Source organism: Lissotriton helveticus, chromosome 4_1 (genome assembly GCF_964261635.1).
Source record: "Lissotriton helveticus chromosome 4_1, aLisHel1.1, whole genome shotgun sequence".
Lineage (NCBI taxonomy): Eukaryota > Metazoa > Chordata > Amphibia > Caudata > Salamandridae > Lissotriton > Lissotriton helveticus.
Genome location: NC_136063.1, coordinates 1584679172 through 1584701572, shown reverse-complemented (window position 1 = coordinate 1584701572; position 22401 = coordinate 1584679172). Strand labels below are relative to the sequence as shown.

Below are 22401 nucleotides of genomic sequence, written 5' to 3'. Positions count from 1 at the left end.
GGGTGATGAAATCAGTACATTGGATGATGTTTCCACACATCTTTGTGCACTGTATACTTTTATTAGTAAAATGTATGAGTGCATATGTAATGGTCATTTCATTTGAAGATGAGTTGTCTGTATTGGCAGTACACTACCATACCATGCATACTCCACTTTACATGACTACCCTGCACCACTCAACGCCACTAACCTCTACTCTACACTAGGCCACTGCACTCTTATCTGTGCCACTCCACTATACGTCTCTTCACTCTACGCACTGCATTCTTTGCCACTGCATTCTTCACCACTCCAATTCACTCCACTCTGTTCCACCCTACTATGCAACACTACACTCTGTGCCACTGCACTGTATGCCAAAGCACCAAACTCCACCACTGTACTGTACGCCTGTGCACTCTATGCCAATACACTCTACGTCACTCTAATCTACTGTGCACCACTTCACTATACTCTGAAACAATTTGCTCTGCGCCACTGCACTTGGTGTCGCACGACTCTACTTCACTGCACTCTTCCAATGCACTCTTCACCACTTCACTCAAAACCAATGCACTCTACACCACTTCACTTAAAACCAATGCACTCTACACCGGTCTACTCTGCACCAATGATATGATGTGATAAAATTATTTATTAAGCGCATGTTCACCATCGTTTTCTTGGTGCTAAACGGGGGTGCGTGGACAGGTGCAGTGAAAAGTTATTAATTAAAAGCCTGGGAGAAGAGCCACGTCTTGAGAGATTTTCTAAACAGTGAATAGGAGGGGATGTGGAGTAGCTCGGGGGAGAGAGTGTTCCAGAACTGAGGTGCCAAGTACAAGAAGCGTAGTCCACCATGTTTTTTCCGTTTGAATGAGCAAAGGGTCAAGAGGTTCAAGCTAGCAGAGCGAAGCACACTAGAGGGAACATAGCGCTGAATTCTGTTGGCGATAAAGGCGGGTCCGTGGGATGACAAGGCTCTATGGATCAGGCAGCCTAGTTTGAAGAGACAGTCCTGAGCAACTGGGAGCCAATGGAGACTTTTAAGCAGGGGTTTCGCGTGGTGTGATTTGGGTTGCCCGTAAACAAGTCTGGCTGCTTGATTCTGTACCAGTTGTAGCCGGTGTAATTGATGTGCAGGGATTCTGGCGTAGAGGGAGTTCGCGTAATCAATACGCGACATAACTAAGGCCAGGGTGACTTGGTTGAGGGCCTCAAAGGAAAGAAATCTACTGATTGTTTCGGATCCTGCGTAAATGGAAAAAACAGCTGGAAACTACTGAATTAATCTGGGTCTTCAAGGAAAGGTCGCAGCTGATTGTGACACCAAGACTTTTGACCAAGCTTACTGGAGAGGGTGGAAGTCTCATGGAAGGGGGCCAAAAGTTAGAGTTCCAGGGATTGGCTGAGGACCTAGTGAGTACTAGCTCAGTTTTATCAGGATTAAGTTTTAACTGGTTAAGATTCATCCAATTTCTAATGAAGGTCATGGTTGATTGGAAGTTCTCTATTGCGGATGGTGATGAGTCGATAGTAAAGACAAGCTGAAATTCATCAGCGTAGTTAAAAGTGACTATTTCTCTCTTCCGTAAATCTAAGATCAGTGGCAAAATATACAGATTAAAGAGAAGGGGAGAAAGGGAAGAGCCCTGGGGGACCCCACAGGTTAGCCTTTTTTTCTTTGAGGTGAAATTGGAGATGCGGACAGCTTGGTAGCGGTCACTTAGGAAGGAGGTGATCCATTTTAGCGGAAGGCCCCGGATGCCGGTGCTCTCAACCCGCTCAACCAATAGGTTGTGGTCGACGGTGTCGAAAGCCGCCGACAAGTCCAGGAGTACTAGTGCCTGCGCGATGTTCTGATCCTCCCCCTTCCTGAGTTCATCGTGGACCGCAAGAATGATGGACTCGGTAGAGTGTTCGGGCCTAAAACCCGCTTGATGTGGTTCTAGGTAATGTGAGTGTTCCACAAATGTACTCTAGCGGTTTGCTGCATGAACCTCCAGAATTTCGCCTAGGAAGGGTAGCAGCGATATTGGGCGGAAGTTGCTGAGTACAAGAGGGTCTGCGCCTACTTTTTTCAGGATAGGCGTGACTTCCGCGATGTTGAAGAGATTGGGGACAATGCCTGTGGCGAGGGAGTTGTTGAGCGATAGGGGGGGTACAGGGAGGTGGACAAAGGCTTCCCGGGCGATGTGGGGGGGCAACTGTCTGTCACTCTTCGCCTCTATACACTGCACTCTGCTCCACTGCACTCTACGTTAATGTATTCCACACCACTACACTCTGATAGTGTACTCTGCATCACTCCATGCTGTGCAACTGCACTCTGCATCACTCCTACTATGCCACTGCACTCTGTCTCGCTCTACGCCAAGCCACTGCACTCTCTCGCCCTACGCCAAACCACTGCACACTCTCGCTCTATGCCACTGCACTCTACGCCAATCCACTCTAAGCCACTCTAATCTTCTCTGCGCCACTGCACGATAGATCTGAAAGAGACACGTTAGTATTAGATTCCTTACCTTAGAATATCCCCAGGCGTCAGACTGGATCCGGAAACTTTTGCGTAGCAGTACCCTTGCGCGTCGGTAGGCGTCGTCTGCGGGTCCGTCGGCGTCGTGGGCGCCGTGATGACGTCGTCGGAGTACTTAGACGCCGCCTCCGCGTGCTGACGTCAGTTTTTTTCCGCACCAGCAAGCGCAGATCTGGAAAAAGCAGTAACCCTTAGTCAATTTTTGACTAACTTTTTGGATAATTTTTGATCATTTCTCGAAGTCTACGACTCCGATCGGTGCCGTAGGGATGCCTGGCTTTAAGCACTGCGAGGATTGCGACCGCACGATGTCGGTCACGGATCCTCACCACCTGTGTCTAACTTGTCTAGGCGTCGACTACGGCGACAAGCCCTGCTCCGACTGCCGGGCCCTCTCTTCGAAAGCCAGGTGGGAGCGGTCCCGCAGGCGACTCGAACTCCGGCAGTCGGTCCCACGCCGCGAGAGGTCTCGGTCCCACGGGAGGTCGAGGGACAGGTCGCGGGCTCGGAGCCACCACAGTTCCAAGAGTAGGCCGCACTCCTCCGGGTCGAAGTCGTCGTCAGGTAAAAAGCACAAGAAGTGCAAGCGGCGTCATCGCTCTTCGGACTCCCCCCGACGCTCGCGCGATGTGGGTGACACCACCCACGCGGCTCCGTCAGAGTCGCGGGCGCCGCGTCCAGCTCCACACCCTCCGGTCCCTGGGCTAAACGCGACGCCGGAGGAGATCGAGCGCTTCCTCATGGCCATGAGGAAAAACTCTCCTCCGGGCTCCGCGGCGCCTTCGGGCCCAGCGGACCCGTCTGGGGCCTCTAGCGGGTCGGGGGCTTCGGCCCCGACGCCGTCAGGTGCTCCGGCCCCGTCGACGCCTTCGGGCCAGGCACCGCAGGGCCCCACAATTCCGCCGCCGGTGCCGTAGGGTCCAGCAGTCCCGGCGCCTTCGGGCCCGACGCCGCGGGACCCCCCTAGACCTTCTTCGGGATCTGGATCGTCGCCAGTGGACCTTACGACCTCCCCGGCGTCGGAATATCAGGTGTCGCCTTTCGGCGCCATCCTCGGGCGGCGCCGTCCCGATACCTCCTTCGTTCCTGTTCCGACGTTGGGACGGCCCTGATGGGCGCCGCTCCAGACGTCGTTTAAAGAGTTTCACTTCTATGAACAGGCCCCATTGATTGAAAACCCTGAGTATCAGGAGATGGGTGATGAAGGGGATTGGGAGGGGTCTGAGGACCCTCTGGCCCGAGAGTGTCAGTCTCATGAGGACTGGGCAGGAGACCTTGGGGAGGCCAGTGGCCTGGACACCTCTCCAGACACTGGTTTTGTCTCCTCTCCTACCGTGGCTTCGGAGGAGGGGGCAACCTACAGTGTGGTGTTGATGAGGGCTGCCAAGGCCTTGGGCCTTGAGCTCCCCGTCGCGGCCGTGAGGACTAACCTCCTCACTGAGGTCCTTAAACCGCAGTCAAGCTCGGCCGAGCCTCTGCTGCCCTTTAATGAGGCCTTGACCGACGTTCTTCTGGGCACTTGGTCCAAGCCCGCTACGGGTTCGCCCGTAGATAGGAACGTGGCCAGACGCCACCGCCCAGCCCTGGGCGACCCATGTTTCCTGTCCACCAATCCCACCCCCGAAAGCCTGGTCATCCAGGCCTCCAATTCCCAGACCGCATTCCCGTCGGCGGCGCCGGACAGGGAATCCAAGAGGTACGAGCAGTACGGTAAAAAGATCTTCTCCCTTAGTCTGAGTCTGCGGTCTTCCAATACCGCATGCCTCTTGGGCCGCTACACCCACTCTCTGTGGCATACGGTTGCGGAAGTGCTGCCAGAGTGTCAGTTGGAGGTACGGGCCAAACTCGGCCAAGCCCTTGTGGAGGGCCGGGATGCAGCCAAATATTCTATCCGGTGTGGGCTGGATACCACCGACTCACTAGGTAGAGCGATGGCAACAACGGTGGCGGTCAGACGCTACGCCTGGTTTAGGTCCGCCAACTTTTCGTCCGATTTCCAAAACACTCTGATGGACATGCCGTTTGATGGCCGTCGCCTCTTTGGCGACAAGGCAGACCATGCGCTTGAGCGCTTTAAGGACTCCAGGGCTACGGCCAAGTCCTTGGACCTCTCGGCCCCGCGCCAGCAATCGGCTGCCTTTCACTCTTTTCGTGGCCACGGAAGGGGTGTACCCACACGTGCTGCCAGCCACGCTCCACAAGGTAATACCCAACGTGGTGGCGGCCGTGGAAACCGCCGTCCCGGCGGTCGGGGACAACGGCGAGGTCAGTTCACACCTTCCCCAGCAGCATCCGCCTCAAAACCCTCCTAGTCTGCCCAGAGTGCTTTCAGGCCTATGTGACGCCAGTGGGGGGGCAGGGTTCGCCATCACCACCTCCACTGTCGCACTGTCACTTTGGACAGGTGGGTGCTGCAAATCGTCCGAAGGGGCTACTCCCTCCCCTTTGAGGCGACTCCTCCAGCCATGCCACCGCAGAATCACCGTGTATCGGGGGATCATTTGCGACTTCTGCAGGAGGAAGTTACGGCCCTCTTGGCCAAGGGGGCAATCGAGCGTGTTCCTGGGCCCGAAGTAGGGTGTGGTTGCTACTCCCACTACTTTCTGGTACCCAAGAAGGGCAAGGGGGGCCTACGCCCTATCTTGGACCTAAGGAACGTCAACGGCTTCCTCCGGAAGGAGAAGTTCAAAATGCTGACACTGGCTCAGGTCCTAGCTGCCCTGGACCCAGGAGACTGGATGGTAGCGTTGGACTTGCAGGACGCTTATTTCCACATCCCCGTCCTGCCGGCCCACCGGCGCTACCTGCGGTTCACGGTTGGCCACAAGCTCTTTCAGTATACCGTGCTCCCCTTCAGCCTTACCAGCGCCCCACGGGTGTTCACAAAGGTGATGGCGGTGGTCGCAGCTCACCTGCGCAGGTTAGGGGTTTCAGTCTTCCCCTACCTCGACGACTGGTTGTTGAAGGCGGGCTCGCCCCAGACAGTAGTCAGCCACCTCCAGACTACGGCAGATCTCCTGCACCCTCTGGGGTTCTCTATCAATGTGCCGAAGTCACACCTGTGCCCCTCTCAGAAGCTCCTTTTCATCGGAGCGGTTCTCGACTCGGCGCGATTTCGGGTTTATCCACCGGAACAGCGGGTCCGGGATATTCAGGCTCTGATTCCCATCTTTCAGCCGTTATCCCGGGTCTCGGTCAGGTTGACGCTGCGGCTTCTGGGGCTGATGGCCTCCTGCATCCTACTGGTGCATCACGCCAGGTGGCGGATGCGGGCTCTGCAGTTGGACCTGAAGTTTCAGTGGGCCCAGCATCAGGGCAACCTGTCCGACCACGTCCTGATCTCGGAGGGTACTGCGAGACAGCTGCAGTGGTGGTTCATGGACCGCGATTGGGTCAGCGGCAGATCCCTCTCCCTTCCCCAACCGGAGCACGTAGTTGTGATGGACGCGTCCCTCCAGGGCTGGGGAGGCCACATGGGAGAGGCGGAGATCAGAGGCCTCTGGTCTCCGGCGGAGACTCGGCTCCACATCAACCTGTTGGAGTTACGGGCGATTCGTCTAGCACTGAAGGCATTCCTCCCCTCTGTCCGGGGGAGTGTAGTGCAGGTGTTCACGGACAACACCACCGCCGTGTGGTACTGCAACAAACAGGGCGGGGTCGTGGACCCTTTGCCAGGAGGCTCTGCGCCTCTGGCAATGGCTGGAACGCCAGGGCGTGACCCTGGTGGCTCAGCACCTGGCAGGTTCTCTGAACGCCAGGGCGGACGAGCTCAGCCGTCGGTGCATGATGGATCACGAATGGCGTCTGGACTCGGACGTGGCGCGAGTTCTCTTTCAGCACTGGGGAGAGCCTTGGTTAGATCTATTCGCCACCGAAGAGAACGTGCAATGTCATCAGTTCTGCACGTTGGAATTTCCAAGGCGGCACTCGCTCGGAGACGCTTTTCGTCGCGAGTGGAGTTGCGGTCTATTGTACGCCTTTCCGCCTATACCACTTCTGCCCAGAGTGCTGAAGAATATCAAGCGCAACCGGGCCCAAGTCATCCTTGTGGCTTCGGACTGGGCAAGAAGGTACTGGTATCCAGAGCTACTCAGTATGTCAGTCGATCCCCCGGTTCGTCTGCCTCTTCAGGAGGACCTTCTGTCGCAGCAGCAGGGGACAGTCCTCCACCCGAACCTGTCCAGTCTCCACCTCCATGCTTGGAGATTGAGCGGCGACAGTTGAGGCCATTTGTCTTGCCTCCTGAAGTCTGTAACGTCATTCTGGCAGCCAGGCGTCCCTCCACAAAGTCGGTATACGCCTGCAGGTGGAACAGATTTGTGGCATGGTGCACAGCAAAGGCTGTGGATCCTCTTGCTGCCCCTCTCTCTGAGGTTCTTCTCTTCCTTCTTTCTCTTGCCCAGCAGGGCTCTGCTCTGGGCTCTGCCCTTTCAGCCTTTCTGAGGCTGCCTGATCAACCTTCTTTGTTCAAGTCCCCTATTGTAAATAGATTTCTAAAAGGCATCACACACACATTTCCTCCTGTTCGGTTTGTGATGCCTCAGTGGGACTTAAACCTGGTTCTTACGTTTCTGATGTGCGCTCCTTTTGAGCCACTTCACAACTGTCCTCTCCGCCTTCTTACTCTGAAGACTGCTTTCCTGGTTGCCATCACCTCGGCCAGGAGAGTGAGTGAGCTCCAGGCCCTTTCTTGTACTCCTCCTTTCTGTCCATCCGGACAAAGTGGTGTTGCGTACTAAGCCTTCTTTCCTGCCCAAGGTTGTCACGGCCTTCCACATCGGGCAGTCTATCACCTTGCCAACCTTCTTCCCGCCACCGCATCCCTCTAAAGAGGAAGAGCGGCTCCACCGTATGGACCCAAAAAGTGCGCTCTCATTTTACTTGGATCGCACACGCCAGTTCCGGGTGGATGACCAACTCTTTGTTGGTTACGTGGGCGCTAAGAAGGGGAAAGCGGTACACAAGAGGACCATCTCCCGGTGGATCATCTTGTGGATCCAGGCATGCTATTCCTTGGCTAGAAAGGAGCCCCCTGTTGGATTACGGGCTCATTCCACCCGAGCCCCGGCGACTACAACTGCCCTGGGCCGGGGTGTGCCCTTACAGGATATCTGTCAGGCAGCTACGTGGGCATCGCTGCACACGTTTGCAAGACACTACTGCCTGGACAGTCAAGTCCGGAGGGATGGCTTCTTTGGCCGTTCCGTCTTCCAGGACTTTCTGGTGTGATTATTGGTTCGCAGACCCACCACCGGGGTTGGTATTGCTGGGGTATCTATTCTAAGGTAAGGAATCTAATACTAACGTGTCTCTTTCAGATGCACAAGTTACTACTTGTGTAACGATATATCTGTAAGAGACATTAGTTAGTATTAGATTCCTTACCAACCCACCCATCCTCCCCGTTCTGCGAACCGATATCTAGGGTTAGGGTTACCCCCCTTTCAGGGCCCTAGTTTCAATGGCACCAGTGTTGGTTTTTAACATGGCTCTGCGTTTCTGGCGCGGAAAAGCTGTGTCTAAGAACTGACGTCAGCACACGGAGGGTACTGCTACGCAAAAGTTTCCAGATCCAGTCTGACGCCTGGGGATATTGTAAGGTAAGGAATCTAATACTAACTAATGTCTCTTACAGATATATCGTTACACAAGTAGTAACTTGTGCGACACTACTCTAGACCACTGCACTCTGTCACTTCACTCTACTCTGAAACAATCTCTGTTTTGCCACGGCAGTCTATGCCACTCTTACACTCTGTGCCACTTTATTATACACCACTGCACGCTACACCAATGCACACCCCACCACTTTACTCATAACCAATATATTCTACACCACTGCAATCTACTCTGCACCACTGCACTGTACGCCACTATACTCTACGCCACTGCACTCTACGCCCCTCTGATTTACACCACTGCACTCCACGTCACTTTTCTCTGCACCACTGCATTTTACTCTATGCCACTCCACACCAATCTACTTTGCACCACTGCACTCTACTCCACTTGACTGTATGCCTCTATACTCTGCACCACTCTGCTCTATGCCAGTGCCTTCTTCACAACTCCACTATGTACCACTACACTCTGTGACTTTACTCTACACCACCACACTCTACATGATTTCACTCTACAACTGTTACAAAAAGAACAGATGGTGACCTGAATGTTGAACCACTAAAACATTCACCCGCAGTGACAGATCTGGGTTAAATTCATCGGTTTTTTGCATGCCATTCCAGTTTAGACCCAGCCATATGCAAATCAGTCTTGGCCCTGCTCCCCATGGGAACATTCCAGCCCAAACTTGTCGGGCCAAGCCCTCTCAGGACCAGAAACAAGCATCATGGGACTGGTTTCGGGGTTTCACCCCATATCAGCCAGGCTAACTTGAATCTGGTGGCTTAGCAAGCACAGGAACCACGTTTTGGCATACCCTTCCTGCTTAGGTTGAGACACTGCACCGCTGTGCTGCTGCACTGCCACTCTATTCCACTCCACTTAACTCTACGCCACTGTGCTCTACAACACTCCACTCTGACAGCCCACTCCGCTCATTGCCATTCTTCTCTACAGAACTCTACACAATGCCCTCTACACACTATACCACTTCATTCAACTCTTACACTGTACTCCACACTTCGCCACTCCATGACACACTGTGACACTTCACTCTACAACACTCCACTCACCCTGTACTCCACTCTATGCCACTCAACTCTATGCCCTTCCATTGTACGCTACTCAACTCTACACCCTTCCACTGTACGCTACTCCATGACACTCCACGCCACTCTACATTACGCCACTCCATGCTATGACACTTTACGACACTCTACTCCATGCCACTCTCCTTTGCCCCACTAACTTTTAGCCATGCTGAACAGCAGCCACTCTAAGGTACAACATTGCTAAAACATATTTGCAAAGCTAATAGCTCTGTCATAGGCGAGACCTATTGGCTTTGGCAAGGCTTCCTATTTTGAGTGGTTTTGTTGGCATTAAGAACAGACTAAAGAATGTTTTTAAACATTGTCATCCTGAAGTATTTCTGTACTGTTTGAGAAATTTAAATGTTAAGATGTCCTCTTTCTTTATGATGCAGTCGACCATATACTAATAAAGTTATTACATTGTGGTACCGGCCTCCTGAACTTCTGCTCGGAGAAGAAAGATATACACCTGCTATTGATGTCTGGAGTTGTGGGTATGTTTTCACATTTTAAAGTGATTATTGTACAATATCATCCAGAGTTGAAAGTGCATAGCGTAAATCTTTTTTTAATTCTTCTTTCTAAACAGTTGTATACTTGGGGAATTGTTCACTAAAAAACCAATATTTCAAGCAAATCAGGAACTCGCTCAGCTTGAACTAATAAGGTACTAGTACTTACTGCACCTATTAAATATGCTGGTTAATATGTATGGGAATTGCTGTTGGGCACATTGATTGTTTTATCCTTGAAGTGGAATACTTGTTGTGCAGTGTGTGATCTGGAATAGATTAAAATGCTTACACCCTATGCCATTTGCTGTTTGCATTCTTGTACAGTCTTAAACCAATGTCACTTTTTTATCTTATAGACTTTATTAAGATTGACTGAAAAAACTAAAGATGACCACAATCCACCTGCATTTGAAGCAATAGCCTAATCCTTTTAACCAATATCCAACTGCAGTCACTTAATAGTGTGTAGGCATGTTAAACATAGTCTTTGTGCAAGACAACAGTTGACTTGTGTAGTTGAATTGTCTTCACCAGGCTTCAAGTTCCTCACGAAACCCAATTCAAGATGTAACTAGTGCAATGTATGTTAGAGAGGTATAATGGGTTTCAATATGTACAAAGACTCTTTATCTGCAGTCTCGCTAAAAACAATAGAAACACTGACTTTTTGCTCCTTCAATGCAAAGATTTTGAAAAAGATAGTTGATTAGCTTCTCCAGCATCTAATTCCTTTATTAGCTACAGATATTATGTAATTATTCCCCCAAGTCCAACAAGGAACGTTTCAACAAAAAGAAGTAGCACAGTGTGACTCTACACCGTAATGCTGGAAAGTGGCTGTGATCTAAAGTTAGTTCTGTGCTCTGAAGCAATGCCTTTCTCAAGCACCACATTTCCTCAGATGCTTACTGCACATCTAATGATTGGGGGACTCTTAGAACTCTGCCTGTCTTGCACCATAAAACCCTTCAGTGCCTTGCGGCTACTGGCTGAAAGCTGTAGATAATAGCACTACCTCTTCCAGGTTGAATATTTTTCTTGGCAAATGAGCCAGAACATTCCCTAACTCAGTATAAACAATTACAAGCCATTCTCCCGCAGGAAATGATGGTGAGAATATGAAGGTTAATGTACTTTGAGTCTGGGAAACCAAGAAAAACTAACTTGGTCTCCAGTCCTGAAACCCCCATGCAAGTGTGCAACAGGATTGAATCCCAAGCACTGATAGAGGAGAGGACACTGTGGGTGTAAGAACAAAGAACCCCTTCAGCGCCTGGGTCACCCTTTGGGTCACCCACCTTCTCTGCATTGTACTCTTTGTACTAGTCTTCATCTCTGCCCAATATCCATCAGATTCTTAAGCAACCAGTGACCCCCCCCCCCTTTTCTCCCCCATGCCAGGAAACTAGAGATGAAGCTGATCTCCATCCTCTCTTGATACCTTGCTCACCATCAATCCTAGTCTGTCTCAATTGCGCAAATCACTTGTTACGATTCTTCACCTATTTATCTTGAAGTCAACTGCTAGTGAATTTTCTCAAGACTAGAAATATTTGGAGAGATACAGAAAAGAGGGAGATGCGAAAGAAAGATGAAGTACTATAAATAGAATTGGGATCTCCTGCACTTCAAATGATATTAGAGGAAAACCGAATGTTGCTCAAATCGATCCTCAAACTGTATGAGGGCAGTAGGCAAGTCCCTACTTACATCGCTAGCTACAATCAAGAACTGGGTACATCAGCTGCAGACTGCACATTGAAGTGCCATAACAGTTAATTTGCGGAAGCCTACTAGGTGTTTATGTGAATGGTGATTGTCTGTACAGCAGCAGCTCTGCAGGAGTTTGCGGCAAGTTCAATGCTGGTCAATAGTTCTCACTTCTTCTGCTCTTTGTCCTTCTACTACTTTCAGGCACGCAAATATGAGTTCCTGATTTCAGGGTGCACCCTAAATACTAAATGTAGGGGTGTTCAGGCAAATGAAGGGTAGTAGCCAATGGGCTACTTAACGCCTGTTCACTACACCACCTATAAGACCACTTCCTGTGGGTAGTTGGCATAACCCTGTCCCAGAGTTCCTAATTTCACCAAAAACAAGATGGTAACCCTTCTTCAGAGGAGCACATCCAGTAGCCCACCTTAGGGGTGTGACTAGCCTGGAGGTGCAAAATGCCTACTGCATAGCTAATTTGACACCTGTCTTGGTGCCAAATGGGCCTCAAAGCAGGGGATGGCATTTCCCAGTTCTGGGGGAATCTGGTGTCTCATATCAAAGGCGGCAGGGGATTTGAAGCCCCTTGCCATCCTTCTGGAGGAGGTGTGAATGCCTTCCTTTTCAGGGGGCATCTGTAAGGTGCTCTCTGGGTGCATGTCTTAAGTTTAGTACTAGCAACAGCGCAGATTTATTAAGACAAGGTGTTTGATACGAAACACCGTAGGTTTTCAGTAAACCCATCATGTAGCTGGGGGAGCTTGTCATGACCAGTGCCAATAACATATACTTAATATGGCTTCCCTGTTCACTTGTACTGTCTAGTAATTGAACTAGACAGTACAGGGGCAGATCTCCTCATGCACGCATGTCCTCGCATGTAATATATAATACACCCTGCCTTGGGCTATAAGGCTTGCTCTATGGGTGCCTTGCATATTTTGCATGCAGTGTCTGTGGCAAGGCACACTGGGGGTGTGTGCCATGTTGAGTTTTTTAAATGGTTTGGACCGTTTCACTCAGCCTGAAATGGCAATCTGCATGGATTTGGGTGTGGGTCCCTTAGGGTGGCACAAGACATGCTGCAGCCCTTAGGGAGCCTCTTTAGTACCGATACCCCAGGGCTTCAGTGCTCGATCTGAGTTGAAAGCCAACTCCTAGTAGTTCTAATGGGGGTAAAAAGAGTGGGGGGGAAAACTTCAAAACAAATTCCTGATTGTTACACAAACCCTCCAGGGAGAGAGAAGTGCTACTTCTGATAACCCTATCTTAGCCAGGTCAACACCCAGCTTACTCAAAGCGGTTACCCATAACTTGAGTAACCCCACCATGACCAGCAGAGTCGGGGGGCTTAACTTCAGACCACCATGCCAATTACAGTACAGCCAAAAAGGCTAACACCCAGAAGAGGATACCGACAGCTGTCAGTACCCAGCACCATACCTTTATCTCTCCACTGACAGATGGATGGGCTAGGAAATAGGTTTCATTGGGTTCAAGCGGTCCTTATGCTGTAACTGAGTGGGGGTGTGGGGTGGTTACTACCTCTAGTAGCAAGCACCCTTCTTCCACTCTCTCTTCTGTTAGCTGGGTTGCCACACCCCTCCGTCTTGATAGTTGCTTGACTAGTCAGGACTTCTTGTGGGGCAGGTAAAGCCTCACCAGTGCCACCTTTGAAGTTCTTCCTTACTGGAGCAGAATCTCCTTAGCTCACTGGAAATTTCTCTAAAATGTGCCCACCTTTCTTACACTTATTTTTCTTGCCGCTCATCTGGGGCCTACTTTTACTAATTGCAGGTTCAGCTCCTCCAGAATCCTGGGTCAGTACCGCCTTTGGGTTCGGACCAACCTCTGTGAGGTCATTTCCAAGGAGGCAATCAAGAGGGAGGTCTGGACTAACTACCTACCACTCTCTTCCAACTGAGGGACCCAGCTTTTTTTAAGTTTACATAAGCCACAGGCCTAATACTAACCTTATCCTGGACGGCCCTTACTATTTCAGTCTCTCCTGGTAAATACTGGTCTGTGGATACCAACCTGTCACGTGCCATTGTGTGACTGTCACAAGTATCCCTCAGGGTAGTGATTGAGATTCCATTCACCTGGATGTGATGGAAGGTTTTGCTTCCCTCTGGAATGACCAACTGGCCACCTGGGCACACTTCACAGTTAAAGGCTATGAGGATGTCTTGTCTAAAGAACAATATTCAAATGATACCCTGACAAACCCAGCGCCTACTTCATTCTTGGAACAAGCTGAGTCCCACCGTTGTGCCCATCATGTTGACCATAAAAGCAGGGCCTACTATCTATTGACTTTTTAAGTTTAGGGTCCCCAGTACTTTGCTTACCACTAGAGTGGGGTGCACTATCCTCTATTTTAGGGTTGTGGTTCTCTGAGGAAATCTCTTTGGTGGGTTAAGCATGTCAGCCTTTGCCCTCTTTGGGCCGAGCCACTCCTTTCTTAGGATCTCCCTCCTAATGCTTTTTGAGAACTCCAGTCTTAACTCATCAGCTTTCGTAGCCAGCTCTCTGGGACTAGAAAGTGATGCATCTACCAGATGCTGGTGTAACTTTTCTGAGGTGCAGTTTGCTAATAGGTGCATGCTACTTCATTATCAAGTTATAAAGCCCATCATAATCCTGCACCTGATTAATTTCCAACCAGCCACCTAGTGTGTTGGCTGAGAAGTCAAACTCTACCCAGGTCTGACTAGAGGTTTTGCGAGTCTTCCTGAAATTAATTCTGTACTCTTCAGTGGTGAGTCCAAAGCCCTAAATCAGGGTACCCTCATGAGTTCACAAGACTCAGCATCTGCCTCATTCACTGTCAGAAGTCTATCTCTGCATTTACCTGAGAACAACTCCCAATGTAGAGCCCTAGTATATCTGTTGTAACCACCTTATTTTGCATGCCCTCTCAAAGGCAGTAAACCATTGTATGGGTAGACCCAGCTCAGTCCATTCTTTCTGTGGCCAGGATTTTGGTCTCCAGGGCTACTCTACTGGCTGGTCTCTCAAGGACTAGGTCCTCTTCATCTAGCTCTTAAGTCATTCGTGGCCTGACCAACCCCCAATAGTGACCACCGCTCTAGGTACAGTTTTAGGGTAGATGTGAGGTCTACCTCATCATCTTCTCTAGTGAGTTTAGGGGTACTGTCTTCTGAATTATTGTCCCCACTGTCATGTTCCTTGTCAGCCTCCTCTAAGGTGTCAGGGTCGTCTGTGGAGTTTATTAAATCAAACTCTGCAAGGAGCTTTTGGAACTATACTTTTGCTGGGTTTGAACCAGTTTTGATGTTTCTGGCTGTGCAGAGGTTCCTTAACTGCTACATACTAAGAAGCAGAGAAATAGTCAGGTTGAGTTCCTAGACTATCTCCACTGTGCCAGGCATTTTTAGTATAGTTCAGACCTTTTTATAAAATTGAAAAAGAAATTCTAAGCAGACTTTTATGGCCTTACTGACTAGTATACTTTATAATTCTCTAATACAGTGAACTGGGGGACTTCACACAAGGCCGTAACAGTTAACAATAGAAAATTAAGAACAAATCAGAAATGTGCAAAAAAGTGCACACATATGTTTGACTCAAGTTTGGGTTGGGGGGCGCTAGAGAGCGCACGGCAAGATGGCCGCATCTGTGTGAGGCTCTGCCCGGCCGAGCACCTATCCTATTATTATCCGCACAACATCCTTGACATCTGGGGCCCAGATGCGTCGGATCGGACAGGGGACAGTGCCCTGAACTACTTGCGGTGTTTCAGGTGAATATTGGAGGCCGGATGACCAACAACCCGGCATTGCCTACGTCGGCGGCTGAAATGGCGGCGTCCGCGAGGCTGTCTCCTTGGTTGACTCCTGCTGGGATCACTGGTTGTGACTGCACGTCTGACGATTAAACCCTTGCTGATACCTGGCTGCCGAGTGAGCTGGCTGTGACCTGGACTGTATAACATCGGCCCGCTGACTGAGGCTGCCCCTGCTGGGATTGAGGCTTGCGGCCTGGCTGGAACTCGGAGCGGAGGGCCGACGAACACTGTGGTGCCTGGGGCTGCGGTGCCAGAGGTGGTGAGTGAGGACGCGGTGGGCGTAGGGCCTGTGTCCACAGAGGCGAGGGCGGTCCTGGTATTTGCTGCTGCCCTGCCTGCTTGGTGCTGGGGCCCCCTGGGAGGCTGCGGGGGTGGGGGGGGGGTGTATTACTGCCGGCTGCGGATCCTCAGGTTGGCTGGGCCTGGCGGCCATTACGTCTCTGCCTGCTGCTGCTTAATTATTCGCTTAGGCCCCCTTGAGTTTCCGGCCGAACTTTACAGCGCTAGTGGCCCGGAGGAGTGACGCTTGTGCTTGCCGCGGGGAGAGGGATCTGCTGGTGTACTGCGGCCCTTGTTGATTGTGTCCTGCTTCCTAGGAGCTACCTTGCCAATGATTGCAGTATTGGCGTTTCTGCCTCAGAAGGAGGGGGGTCGTAGATGTGGTGGTTTCTTTCTGCTGGGATATAGTGCCTCCTGCTCTTAGCTTTGCAGATACTGTACTTGACTCTCCCTGGGTTGAGGACCCGAGTTGCAAGGAGGACTGCTACTTTTGATGAATGCTGTGCCACGCGTCAGTTACTAGAGTGTAGGGCGATAGGACATATGGACGTTTGCGGCCTGCTGTGCTGTGGGATATTGCACTGGATTTCTCCTGGCTACTGGTGGGGTGCTGCTGTGGTGCATGCTATTGTAGTGGGCTGCCCTAACTGATAACCTTATCCTGAGCATAGGGGGGTTTTCATCTTTTTGGTTGGCAGAGCGACTGCTTGAGGACATTATGGGCCGTAAAGACAAGTTGTAGTCGCGCCTCACGTTTGAGGCGCTTAAGACTCCTAGCAGCTTCGGACTTGGAGGCTGATGCCCCGGGTCAGGAACAATCCTCATTGGAAACCACGCTCCTCGCTATGCAACGGAGCCTGCAGTCTATATTGAGGTCACGATGGCGGCGGTCAACCATCGGCTGGATCATATGTCCTCCCAGCTGGAAAAAAAAAATGCACGAATGGGGGAGGTGGAGCAACGAGTGTCTGCTGCTGAAGATGGTTTAAGTGATGTAACGGGGAAGACCCTAAACATGGAGAAGGTCCTCTCCCTCATACAGGCAAAGAATGAGGATTTAGAGGCTTGTTCCCGGAGGAACAATATACGCATTCTTGACCTGCCTGAGTCAACAAATGTGGGGAAAATGGAGTCCTACATTGAGCGCTTGATCACAGAGATTTTTGGCACTAACCATTGAAATTGAGCGCTATTTATATAGCGCATGGCTACCCGGAGGCATCCCAGCGCTTTACAGAGACAGAGCCCGATGACCAAAGCGGGTTAAGGGAACAACAATGTCTTTAGGGATCTGCGGAAGGAGAGATGGTTAGGTTCGGCTTGAAGGTAGAGCAGGAGGGAGTTCCAGAGTTTGGCAGTGTGCAGAGAGAATTGATGGACTCCACTTCTGGCTTTTTTGATTTTAGGGATGGAAGCCAGGTTAAGAGTTTTGGATCGGAGGATTCTGTTGGGCTCGTAGCGCTGGAGGATGTTATTAAGGATGGGGGGGGCCTATGTTCATCGTGGAGCGTGCTCATCGCTCACTTGCTCCTAAGCCAGTGCCGGGTGCGCCTCCGCGCCCAGTCATTGCGCGAGTGCTCAATTATAGGGTCCGTGACTCTATTCTGCGTATGGCATGGGAGAAAGGGACTATTGAGCATCTAGGGAACACCCTATCCTTCTTCCCTGATTTTACTTTTGCCGTGCAGGCTGCTCGTAAGGCGGTTGGTGCTGTTAAAAAATGTCTTCAAAATGAAGGGGTCCCCTACGCGATGTTGTACCCAGCTCGCCTGAGGATAGGGTCTGAGGGTGCTTACAACATTTTCACTACTCTTAAAGCTGCCATGGAACATGCAAAGCAATTGAAGAAGCGACAACGTGAATCCCACTCGACCTCTGAGACTAAGGATTGATGTGGGTAGTGGTATGGTGGCCTGGCTATTGTGTACCTATCATATGTATGCCGGATGTGTTGGATTACCAGGAAGTGTATTTAGTAATGTGTACTGTTATGTTCTGCTAAATTACTTTGTAGGGGTGCTATGTTCTACTGAACCGTTTGTGGTCGCCCTTTGGGGCCAGTTTTGTGACATGATGCTATATACTTGATTACATTAATGTTTGCTCGGCCATTGTATTCCTATTGTTATGCCTCGGCTTTCTTTCCTTATGCAATCAAAACAATAAAAATTGTTGTTAAAAAAATTAATGTATGCTCGGCCACCTCCTAGTAGATGGGAGGATGGAAGTTCTCTACGCCCCCTTATGGGTGAACCCCATTTTTGTATTTTGGCTGTTCTGGGTGGGGGTATGGATATTCGGGGATGGGATGGCTTTGGCAAGTTAGGGGTGCTGAAGTGGGAGGGGGTTGTGGGATGGGTGGCTGGGGGACATCTTTTGCAGGGGATAATTCACTGAGGTGGGGATGTTTTATGATTCATGTATATTGGATGCCCTTTTTACATACCGCAGTCTTTCTACCGAGCCTGGAGTGTGGCCTACTGCAGGGAGGCTATATTGTCCTGTACTATCTAATGATGACCATACATAACACGGTTCGATTCCTCACATGGAACGTGCGAGGGCTTAACTCCCCTAAGAAGATTAGGTCTGTTTTTGCTTATTTGGATCATATGGGGGTGCAAGTGGCTATGTTGCAGGAGACCCACCTGACTGTGGATCTCGTACGAAAGCTGGGAGCTCGCTGGGTGGGAGTCAGGGTGGCGTCCTCATATTCCTCCTACTCGAGAGGAGTGCTGGTGCCGGTTAAAAAGGGGGTCCCGTTTACAGTGATTGGGGAAAAGACTGGTAGGCCGTGTGGCGATTCTGCATGGTTGTTTGGGTGGCATGAACGTCCTGCTGGTGAACGTGTATGGCCTGAATGTGGACGACCCCTCCTTTATCTCTGATGTGTGGCGTAGAATAGCTGGGTACCCCTCTGCGGCGTTTATATGGGGTGGCGATTTTAATGTGTCTGGATGTCACGTTAGATAAAACAGCTAGTGATGAGGCTCGCTCGAAAAAGGCAGCGAAGGCATTACGGGGAATATGTGATGCTGGTAATTTGTATGATGTATGGAGGTGTCGGAATACGGGTGGTCGGGAGAGTATGTTCATCTCTTCGGTGCATGGGTCCTGGTCCCAACTTGATTTTTGGTTACTCTCTGATTCTGCTTGCTTGTGGGTGATGGGGGTGAAACACGAGGCATGTACGCTGTCGGATCATTCTCCGGTAACCCTGGATCTGAGTATTCCCACATGCGAGTGTCCACCGTACTCATGGCGCTTTCAACCATCGGAGCTAGCGGACCCAGTTTTTAAGCAGACCGTCACTGAAGCGACAGGGAACTTTTTCAGAGAAAATGAGGGGTCTGTTGACAGTGCGGGGGTGCTTTGGGAAGCCTTTAAGCCTACTGTCAAGGGGGTGTGCATTGGGGCCCAGGCGGGAGTATTGCTTGATATCCGGCATCGAATCGCAAAGCTTGCCTTGATATTTCTGCGCTTGAACGTGAGTATGAGCTTAGTCCCACACCAGCTACGCTGGCAGCTATGAGGTCCCTTATAACTGAGCACAATAGACGGTCGACCAAGAAATGCTGCATTGTACTCGCCGGAAGATAGCGCGCTATTATGGGGAAGGGGTACGTCCTAGTAGATCACTAGCGCAGAAATTGGCTGCACCTCGGTTGTAAGATTATATTACGGAATTGAGAGATTCCAAGGGGGTGACTCATTACTCTGTCTCAGGCATTAGCGATACATTTGTTCAGTTCTATACCCAGTTATATGCTACCAAGCATGATTTGGCAGCAGAGGAGATAGGTGAGTACTTGGATGATGTGGCTTTGGGTTGGCTCTCCGACACGCATCGGCAATATTTGGTGTTACCATTTGATGCAGAGCATGTTAAGATGGCTATAATGGCTTTGCCTACTTGCAAAGCAGCGGGCTTGGATGGACTCCCTAGTGAGTTTTAGAAGGCGTATGCATCCGAGTTGGCCCCGCGCTTACTGGAATACTTCGCTGAGGCCTATGATACTGGGAAGTTGCCACCGTCGCTTAGGGAGGCCGTATTAGTGACTGTTAAAACATGATAAAATCCCGACAAATTGTGAATCGTATAGGCCACTCTCAATCATAAACATTGATACAAAAATCCTTGCAAAAATGATCGCAACCCGGATGCAGCCGTTGGTCCCCTTACTGGTCCTACCTGACCAGTCCGGCTTTGTCACGGCGCGCTCCACTGCGCACAATCTTCGAACTATTTTCTCAACCCTCCGTTATTCTGATCCTGACATGCAAGCAGTAGCTGTGCTATTAGATGCAGCAAAAGCTTTTGACTCTCTCCAATGGTCCTATATGTTTACGGTCTTGCTTCGGATGGGCTTTCCTCCTTTCTTTTTGAAATGGATTAGGATGCTCTATGAAGAACCAGTTGCTAGAGTGCGTGTAAATGGATGGGTGTCCTCAACGATCCCCATTAGGGGCGGCCCACGACATGGGTGCCCACTGTCACCTATGTTCTTGCTTGCACTTGAACCTCTCGCCTGCAAGATTCGGCAGTTGCATGCTGAGGCTGCGTTGCAATTTCATCAACGACCATTGATAGTTTCGCTATACGAGGATCATATCCTTTTATATGTCCTCGACCCTGAGGTACACCTGCCTGAATTGTTACGGGAGTATGTTAAATGTGAAAGTTTTTCAGTACTGGGGATCAACTGGTCGAAGTCTGTAGTCTTCCCCCTTACGGCACACACGAAGGAGATTGCACTGGAGTTCCCGCTGATTTGGACGTCTGACCCTGTAAAATATTTGGGGGTTTGGATCCATAGGGATCCGGAAGTTGTAGTATCTGAGAACTATGGGCGGGCGATTACTAGTATCACAGAAAAAGCAGAGCAATGGGCTCACTTGCCCCTATTGCTAGCGGATAGACTTGCAGTTGTAAAAATGACCTTTCTCCCCAAATTGCTGTATTTCTTCATTAACATCCCGATCAAATTAAACATGGCCTTTTTTAAGAATCTTCAGTCTTTACTGACGACATTTGTCTGGGGTGGGAAACGGTCACGGTGCAAATGGGAACTACTGGTGCAGCCGTATGAGCGTAGAGATTTTGAGGCTCCGGACCTTCGACTATAATATCTCTGTGCTCAAGCACAGTTCGCCCATTATTGGCACTTCCCGCAGCGTTATCAACCCCATGTGGCCATAGAGGCGAAAACTTTTCCGGCGGCGCGGGTGGTCCTCGGTCAGAGATTAATCCTGTTCTTTGCACGGCGTGGGCCTGGCGACAGTTGTCAGAAAGGGCGCAGCTGCCGTATCTCTATGCCCCATTGCTGCCTCTGGCCTCCCATCCGGAAATATCGGCTGCACGCGAACCACAGGCCCTAGGGGCATTGGCTAAGGTAGGGATTACACAGATTGGAGATCTATATTGGAAGGGCAGCTTTAAATCTCTGCAGGAGGTACAGAGAGGTGTGAACAGCGGTTTTATGTTCAGGTTTACGTATGGTACGTGTGCGCCGGGCCATCAGAGCTGTGTACCCCGATTTCCCGGCTGAGCCCACCACTCTCATGCTTTACAGACGATGCTGGCAAGTGCTGAGCGACAGGTGTAGGAGAGTGGGGTCTGCAATCCTATGGTCACCCCAGATTTTTGCTTTTTGCTTCACTGGTTTACAACATTCCCTGGCTGTGGGCCTGCTAATCTGACCCACAGCCTAGCTGTTCTCTCTCTAAATTGACAACCATGTACTTTAGGTGCATTTACCAATTGGTACTGGGCCACCTTATCAGTCCCTGTACAGTATACCTTAGGTATCCAGGGCCTACCAGGGGCTGAAGCATGTATTATGCCACCCCTGGCTGGCCATCTAAATCTGACACAACTGGCTGCATGACAGCTGCGGCAAGGTGGTGTAAACACCCTTTGCTGTAGATATAGTATACCTATATCTAACCCTAAAATGGACAAATATATTCCTATCAGTCACTCCTATGGCAGGCCTTATCAATACTGAAGGCAGAGTGCTTGGAATTATGTGAGATGGTGCTCTGGCATGAGCTGAGCCCGTTTGCAGCTTGCGGAACCAAGTCCTAATAGCTGTTCCATGATAACGCTATACCATATACTCTTAAGTGCATTATCAACCTCTCTGTTAAATGCTAACTCTGGTATAACATTATCAAAACATGTCGAGTAAGGTGTCATACGATTTGGAATACTACCCCCCTCGCCAATTCTGGCGACGGGGGTAGCATTCCACCCTTCTAGAGGGACACGACATGTATGTAACTGTGAACCCCGGTTAAAGTTAACTCGAGCCTCAGTATCACAAAATGGATGCTGCCACCACAGACACAAGTCTGACCTCCTGCTGCTGGGAGTCCTTCCAGCGAGGATGGCTTGGACAAAGGGTTTCCTGCCTTGGGAGGTGCTAGCACCACTCCAGACAGGATTTTGTGTATTGAGGTAGGGAGGCCTGAAAGGAATGAGACATGCCTGGGGCACACAAGGTGCCCTGTGCATACACCGGTTCAAACCAGTTGCTGGGGCATCCCAGCCCCAGCTCTGGCGGGAAACCGGACAAAGGATAGGGGGTGTAGCCACCCCCCTTCCTGGTCCCACCCAGGGGAGGGACCTAGTCAGTAGTGCAGCCCCCTTTAGAAGAATAAAGGTAGGAGCTGGTCCCATTCCAAATAAGATTATCCTGAACTATTCAACAAGAAGAAACTCTGGCCTTCGACGTTCTGCTCCACAGAAGACTGAAGAATCTCCCTTGTGGGCAAGGAGTGTCCACCCTGCAACTGCAGGCACCATCAAGCGTCCAGCGGCTTCACTTTGTCCTCTTCCCTCGA

At 50.6% G+C, this 22401-nt stretch overlaps 1 protein-coding gene across 2 annotated transcripts in view; it reads left to right on the top strand.

Moving 5' to 3' along the window:
• CDK13 (cyclin dependent kinase 13) overlaps positions 1-22401 on the top strand; it is a 777929-nt gene that overhangs the window by 503791 nt on the left and 251737 nt on the right. For both annotated transcript variants that reach the window (XM_078688204.1, XM_078688203.1), the window contains exons 10-11: positions 9630-9731; positions 9827-9904. In XM_078688204.1, coding sequence (XP_078544330.1) covers positions 9630-9731; positions 9827-9904 — 180 coding nt within the window. The remainder of the gene's footprint in view (positions 1-9629; positions 9732-9826; positions 9905-22401) is intronic.